Source organism: Papaver somniferum, chromosome 2 (genome assembly GCF_003573695.1).
Source record: "Papaver somniferum cultivar HN1 chromosome 2, ASM357369v1, whole genome shotgun sequence".
Lineage (NCBI taxonomy): Eukaryota > Viridiplantae > Streptophyta > Magnoliopsida > Ranunculales > Papaveraceae > Papaver > Papaver somniferum.
In genome coordinates this window covers 69667957-69675671 of record NC_039359.1, presented here as the reverse complement: position 1 = coordinate 69675671, position 7715 = coordinate 69667957, and the positions used below count along the sequence as shown (strand labels likewise).

The 7715-nt window shown below is 38.9% G+C and overlaps 1 protein-coding gene across 3 annotated transcripts; it reads left to right on the top strand.

Annotated features, from left to right (window-relative positions):
* The first annotated feature begins 344 nt into the window (after positions 1-344).
* On the top strand, positions 345-7441 carry LOC113347962. Of its 3 annotated transcripts, none has more exons than XM_026591653.1 (8): positions 345-545; positions 631-763; positions 1600-1703; positions 2037-2208; positions 2348-2488; positions 2568-2736; positions 2881-5785; positions 7311-7441. In XM_026591653.1, exons 1-7 carry the CDS (start codon positions 514-516, stop codon positions 5754-5756), a joined length of 3627 nt encoding a protein of 1208 aa, XP_026447438.1. In that variant the 5' UTR covers positions 345-513; the 3' UTR covers positions 5757-5785; positions 7311-7441. The 3 variants fall into 3 exon arrangements, with proteins under 3 accessions (XP_026447438.1, XP_026447437.1, XP_026447436.1); XM_026591652.1 differs by lacking the exon at positions 7311-7441 and adding an exon at positions 6336-6582; XM_026591651.1 differs by lacking the exon at positions 7311-7441 and having other exon boundaries at positions 2881-6080.
* Positions 7442-7715: the final 274 nt, after the last annotated feature.

Sequence of the window (7715 nt, the reverse complement as noted above, 5' to 3'; positions counted from 1 at the left end):
CTGGCTTAACAATGATCATAATGACTCAGCCGACTACCAATCACACTTGACAGTTAGACACATGCAAACTTTTCATCTTATTGTCACGCTGTCACGCTGGGTCCGCGGGAAATTTTCCACAGAAGGCAATAAATAATTACGCGGCTCCCAGATTTACCACTATACCCATTAAAATTTCTCTCAAATACAAAAAAGACTCCTCGGATTCCTTCGTTTGGTAAGTTCGAGCTTCAGATCTAGACAAAGGTTAATTTCGTCATACCCGAAAAGTCAACCGCTGGAATTTTCCTTTTATCCTTTTCTTCTTAGTATTGTCCTTTTCCAGTTTTCAAATCTGCGTTTATTAACACGAAAGTCCAAAGAAAAACCCTAGAAATTATATTCCTCTGAAATATCCAAACACCTATTAATTGATTTTGTCTGTTCATAGTAAATTTTACAAGAAATTTTTCTTAGATTTGTAATTTTTTTATTATCATCTGTGAATCTGGAAGAAGAATAGAGTAATTCGAAATGCTTCATAGAGGATTTAAGGGTGGAAAATGGTGAATTCTTCTTCTTCGTTGATTTTGATTTTGTGTGGATTTTTTTGATTTTGATTTTGAAATTGGATGAATGATGATGATACAGCAAGACGTCGTTAAAGCTAGCGGTAGCTCGAATAAAGCTGCTGAAGAACAAAAGAGAAGTGAATTTGAGACAGATGAAAAGAGATTTGGCGAAACTTCTTGAGACTGGACAAGAGCAAACAGCTCGAATTCGGGTAAATTGATTTTTCGATTTTGTGTTTATGAAATTTTTTAGAGTGTTACTGTTGGATTGAGATGATTTTGTAGTGTGAAAGATTTTTCAATTAGATTTGGTTTTAGGATCTTAAGCTTATAGATACACTAATTTTGTTTTTTGTGTTTTCAAGTGTATTGAAATTTTAGGGTTGGAATTTGTCTATTGTAGCATTTCTATTGTCCGGATGTAGAATGGATAATCTGGACATGGATAGCTGATTTTCATAGATGGATAGCTAATTTTATAGGAATACATCTATACCATCAGACTTACTCTGACCGATTTGTCTCAGATTTGCTATTGTTTAACCTAAGTTTTCTAGTGTTCAGGTTATTGCATTCAGTAATGTTGACAGATATTGGGAGATACAATTAGGTCTAAACAATTGTTTCAGCAGTCTTGGTTCCGTAACCTCTTCGAGAGTAATTTTCCATTGCTTTAGGCTGAGCGAGTAGCGGCTTCAAAGAAGGGTTAATGTAGGGACACTTTTATGGAGAAATTACCTTAAACATATTCAGGGGTTGAGGACTCATTCCTGCCTTCTCCATCATGAGGCATTTCAATTTATCTTTTGTTTTTTCTTATATAAAAGTCTTTCTTGTTATAAGTTTGTGTGCTGGTTATCTGGAGGGAATGTTGGTGAGACTTCAGTAAAGTGCTCTGTAGATTTCATCCAGCTGTGAGACAGACATAAAATTGTGGGCAACGTTCTATCTTCTTGCGCTTCTTGTTTGAATAAGTTTTAATGTGTGTTTAGACGAGTTAAAGATGATGTAGACTCATCGGAGAACTGATCTTTTCTGTACATTTCAGGTTGAACATGTGGTTAGAGAGGAGAAAACCATGTCAGCATATGATCTCATTGAGATTTATTGTGAGCTTGTTGTGGCACGCTTGCCAATTATTGAATCTCAAAAGTACGTATATGCATGTGACCTTCGCTATAATTGCATCTTTATTTTGATATTTTAACTGGCACATATTGTTTTTTGTTTAATTCGTGTATTAACAAAACTCTGACTCATGTTCAATAAAGAAACACATAGTAAGAAGGTGTCAAGAGGTATAACAGTGGAATCCAGACCTAGGTTTTGAATCTGCTTGTTGTGTGGTCTGTTTCTTTCACAGTTTCATGCCTATCTGCTTAGTCTCTTTCAATGGCATGAGATTGCTTTTGAGAAAAAACTTTCTGTGTTACCTTATTTGCTGCTTTGGAACTTTGTTTTGACTTTCTCTCGTAATGTCTCCAGAACCTGCCCTGTCGACTTAAAGGAAGCAGTAACTAGCATAGTATTTGCAGCTCCAAGATGTGCAGATATCCCAGAACTTGTAGATATACGCAAGCATTTTACAGCGAAATATGGAAAAGAGTTTATCACTTCAGCTCTAGAGTTGAGACCAGATTCTGGGGTTAGCCGCCAAGTGAGTGTCTAATGTACAAGTATTCACCGATAATGAACTGAAATTTGCCATGTAAAGATGCCGAACGATAATGTATTCGTTAGCATTTGCAACTGTTTTACAGGTCTTTTAATCATGATTGTGCTTGACCATGCTTCAGGTTGTTGAGAAATTATCTGCTAAGGCACCCGATGGGGAAACCAAAATTAAGATCTTGACTGCCATTGCCAAAGAACATAATGTTAACTGGGATCGTAAAGATTTCGAAGACAAAGAACTAAAGCCTCCAGAGGATCTGTTGGTAAGAATTGGATTTTCAATCCTGCACAAGTTGGTATTTTATGAAGTGACTAATGGTTATAAAACCTTTTATCAAACAGAACGGACCAAATGTATACGATACCACCAGTGTCCAGCAGTCCCAGCCTACTCCTGTTCAAAAGTATGATTCCTCTAGGTCATCAACAAGTTCACAAGATTATGCTTCTACAAATGCTACTAGTAGCATGCCAAGGAATACCAGCTCTTCGACCCAGTTTACAGCGTCAGGTTTGTTTGTAGACTGTGTATCTACCATAAATTTTCTTTTGAGTTATTATTACTTGTTTATTTGTTTTATTACTGGCTATACTTTTTTTTATCATATCCTCATATTTGAGAAACAATTCCTTGACCTGATTCCTCTGTATGCAGAACGTCCTAACGGAGGGAGACACTACAGGGATTCTTCTTACGAAAAACAGACTGTGTTGCCTACTGATAAACAGCATTGGAACATGGAATTTAAGGATGCTAATGAAGCTGCACATGCAGCTGCTGAATCTGCAGAAAGGGCAAGCAGGGCTGCTAGGGCTGCTGCAGAGATAGCAAGTGGTCGGAATATAAGACAATATTCACCCGAATCTCGTGAATCATTTGATTATAGCGTTAAAGATGAAAGGTGGGGAACAATGGCTGGTCCAAATGTTAAGCAAGACCCTGTCAGAATGACTAATGAATCACGAACAAGTTCTTCCAAGAATGTGGATCCGAGGATGCAGGATCAACAAAGAGAGAGGAATGATTCGAGTAACCAGAGGGGAGTTCCTGGAAGCAGATATCATAGTTATGATGGTAATGAGAGAAGTTCTGATGATGACAGGAGGTCGGTGGGTAATCCTCAAAGAGCTGACCGAAAGTCTCATAGAAATACATCTGAGGTGGAGCCCATTAATTCCATTCAGGAGGGCAGGAAAAAAGAGAAGGGTCACTATAGAGATGAAGTGAGGATCCAGGATCAATTTACTGATGACTCCGAGGTAGAATCTGTTGATCAGCAACACAATGATAAGAAAACTGAGTATACAGACTTTCCGCTGGGGAGACAAATTAGAGTACAATCTAGCAAGTCTGTTTCTCCTTCATGTGCAAGTATTGAAGGTGATGAAGCCCATTCAGATTCAGAAATGCACCATTATGGAAGTGATCTTGGTGGACACTCTTTCCATAGCACTCTTAACGAGAATGCACGAAAAGAAACCAGGAAACCAAGTTTCAAAGATAACTCTGGTGTTGTGTTTGACGAATATGATTTTGAGGAAGATAGGAATTTGGGCTTCAAGGACGTGTGTAACAGCCATGAGTCTGAATCATATGCTCCGAAACCAATTAGGGAGTCTCCTCCTCATGCCTCCCAAATCATTGATAGTTGGACTCCTAGGAAGAGCAAAAGTGGGTCTGCTGAAGAGAATTTTGGTGTAAAATCAGATTCAGACAAGGAGTCCCACTCCTCTTTGGGATTGCTTGAAATGCTTTCCAAAGGTGCAGGGCCATTAAAATCAGATGACTCGTCATCTGTAGCTTTTGATGATTATCCTGAGAGTGAGGAAGAGACAGACAACTACGAACATAGTGTAAAAACAAGTACAACAAAGACGGAATCGACCGAGACTAATATAGGTCATGGAATTGTAAGATCCTCCTTTAAGAAGAAAAATGAAGAAGCCTCCCAGAAGCCATCGACGGGATCCTCACATGATCCAAATTCTCAGCGTAGGAGCTTCAAGAGAAACCAAGAAACAGAAGTGAGTTATGTAGGTGAGCCAGAAAACAGTTATAGTGTTCGTGGTTCAATACCTTCCTCCTTCATTAAAAGGGAAGCTGCAAGAGCAAACGTCAAACCTGAGCTGCCATCATCTTCTGATGATTCAGAATCTGAGGGAATCTACGGAAGTCGTGATCGACAGATTGGTGCTGGAGGTGAGTATTCTAAGAGATCAGGTGCTGGTGTAAGTCTCAATGATGAGGCATTTCCTTCACAAACTGATTCTCCAAGAAATAGGGAGTCAGAAAACAGTTATAGTGGCCGTGGTTCAAAACCTTCCTCCTTTGTCAAAAGGGAAGCTGCAAGAACAAACAGCAAAGTAGATCTGCCATCATCTTCTGATGATTCGGAATCCGAAGGAATCTACGGAAGGCGTGATCAACAGCTTGGTTCTGGAGGTGAGTATTCTAAGAGGTCAGGTGGTGGTGCAAGTCTCGGTGTTAAGGCATTTCCTTCACAAACTAATTCTCCAAGAAATAGAAACCAGGAGTTACGGTCTGAAGACAAGCAGCGTCCGCGAACCTCTAGGGTGTCGCCACCCAGGGAAAAACAAGCTGAAGACACTGTTGTTGCTTCATGTCCTGATGGTTTAGAATATCCGAGTTACTCAAGCTCTGAAAGCGGGCAAGGGTTGAATTTGGGAAGGTTGCCTGGTGGTTTGCGGAACAAGGTTTCTACTCGCCGAACTCGCCCTGAGATACCTTTGGATAATGCTTCACCTCGTTTAACTCAGCAAACTGGCGAGGATACTCCAAAGTTCAAGTCTTCTCCTAGAACTAAAGCTAGAGATCCAGAGCTGCTAAATCAGCAAGCACAAAAGGCTCATAGAGAATCCAGCTCTAGAAGTTCAAAAACTTGTTTCGATTCTGATAGTGATGATTCTGATCTACCCAAACGCCAAACTGTCCGTCGCAGTGATTATAAAAGGGGTGGACTTACTTACAAGCCGAGACATACTCCAAGTGAGTCTGATGCTAGCAACCTTGCAATGTTTGTGGGTGGGCATGATTTGCCAGAAACTTCTCATATTAGTGAGAGAGAGAAAGCCTCATACGGATCTGGATCTATTGCTACACCTCAGATGGAGAACTCGGGCAGGAAAACCAGAGTAAATTCGGCGGGTAAGGAAAGCGGTAAACCAGACGAAGAGCAAAGTTATGGGCCTGTTTTGCAGCCTAAAGGGTCTTCAAGTAAGGGAAGTTCAAAGTCTAGGTTGCAGAACACTAGTCCATCTGTTGAAAAACAGCCCCCAGAACCCATTCCAGAGGCAGAAACTGTGCGATCAAATAACAGTGAAACTCTAGCCAAGAATGCATCATCGGAAAGTCCTGAAACGAAGAATCCATCAAGTTTAAGTGAAGGGTCAACGTCCAGAGAGAACTCACTCAAGAAAGCAAGTCATGTGCATCCAAAACTTCCTGACTTCGATGCATTCACTGCTCATTTTCAATCTCTGCGGTCAAATGTCCGTCCGTCTACCAAATAAAAAGACCTGCTCAGGATGACGTGTCCTAGGTACTTCTTTTTCTTTGATTAGCTTTTTTATACAAAAATTGGATTTGGTATATTCTTTTCTAGGGATGGTGGTAGTAGTCTGATGAAGATAAGTCTGAAGAACAGAGAACTAATCCCTCATTATACATATACATGTTTGTGTGAAACAGCAATATATTTTATCATATACAACGATCTGCATGATTTTGTCAATAGTGTGTAGCAAAAATTGCCATTTACTTTTTCTTTGTAAAATGTTCACATTTGCAACTATCATTCTTTGATAGGATAATCCACTGCTCTCTTTCTCTCTCTCTTTTTTGTTTTTTTGTTCCTTTTCGTTTAACTTTTTTCTTTTTCTGCTTTCATTTTTGAGATGCACCTTGAAATACAAATACGTTAATAGGAATATAGAATTCCCCCCAGATCAATTTACTTTCCCTTTAAATGATTGCTTCTTGGATGATTGTTGTTTTATTTCCTGATGGATAGTATGTTAGTTATTCATTCATGGTTTGCTATTATCTATGCCACACTTCTCAAGACCTTCTAACCTCCTGGTTCTGCCCAGGTCACATTATTGGATGTCTGCTTCTGTAAGTCACTGTAGGTTCTTCAAAGAAAATCACAAGTTGGTTAGGAAGGAATCCTAAACCCCATCTTAGGCTCGATACTAAATGCTCTTAGTTTATGGAATTTTATGGATAATATATGTTATAGGGATGCAAGTGCAAAATCCTTGTATTCAATATATTGTGGTTCAATGTCTTAATCTTGATGCTAACCTAACTAACACAAGTTGACAGTATCGGATGGTCGACGACCTATCTGAAAAGGTTGTTGGTTTAAAATACTTGTATTAGTGGGTACTGTGACTGATTTGATTATTGTTACTGTTATCTACTATTCTCTTCAGCAAAATGTCTGCTTAAATTTTTTGTTTTCATTCTTCTGTTCTTTTCACTCTTTTTTCCTTTACAAATGTTTTTTCTTTGCTTTCTTCTTTATTGTCGGCAGCTTCATAATTCCCTCTTAAAGCTTTCTGCTGAAAGTTACTTAACAAAATGGGGAAAACAAACAAATTGAAATGTTGTTGTCAACAACGATGTTATAGAACAGTTTGTGCAACTGATATGTTCGAAAATTGTCGTCTCAACTGCAACGGTTGAAGACGGTTTTGTTGTGGAAATTAGCCCTATATCTTCAATGCATTAATTGTCCCTTGAACTCTCTAATCGACTACAATCTATGGTGTCCCCAATGAACAGATGGGTCACTGCAACGTTTGTGGCAACTTTCATGTTCCATCATTTTCTTTTCTTTATAGATACATCTGTCCTTTGGCCTCAGCTAAATAAGAGAACGAAATTTAAAAATCCTAGCATCAAGGTCTAGTTTGTATTGTTGCAACTGTGTTCTGCTGGTTTGCATTTATATTGTCCATTTAGTGAATCTTCCATTTGATAACTTGAAATCCACTCATCTACAAATCGGGACCACGATACTTATTTCTCGAAATCTTGGGCGTGTTCGCAAATTCTTACAGGGACTTGCTCGACTACGAATGGAGAAATGTGCTAGGCTGTAAGCAAATACGGCATTATGTGATCATGCGGCATGTGCTCGGTCATTAGTACCATTGTTGATGTTGGCCCATCCGCCAAACCTCAGCCTCGCTCTCTTCCTCTTTTTTTCTTCTTCTTCTTTTGTGTGATGATGGAATTTGATGCAGGCCTTTCAACTAACATACTGTTCAAGAATGTACAAGAATTTGATTTTTTTTCCTGTTGAGCTTTTTTCTGAAACGTCCCTCAACAAACAAACAAAATGAAAATGTTGTTGTCAACAACGATGTTATAAAACTGTTTGTACAACTGATATGTTTCTTAATAGCTGTCATAACTACAAGGGTTTAAATACGATTTTTCCGTTGAAAATTAGCTCAATATTT

Excerpts from the sequence above, each read along its gene's own strand:
- LOC113347962 (XM_026591653.1), top strand. The coding sequence starts at position 514 with ATGCTTCATAGAGGATTTAAGGGTGGAAAATG. Across the intron at positions 2,209-2,347 it reads ATTCTGGGGTTAGCCGCCAA|GTTGTTGAGAAATTATCTGC; the intron begins GTGAGTGTCTAA and ends ACCATGCTTCAG. Across the intron at positions 2,489-2,567 it reads AGCCTCCAGAGGATCTGTTG|AACGGACCAAATGTATACGA; the intron begins GTAAGAATTGGA and ends TTTATCAAACAG.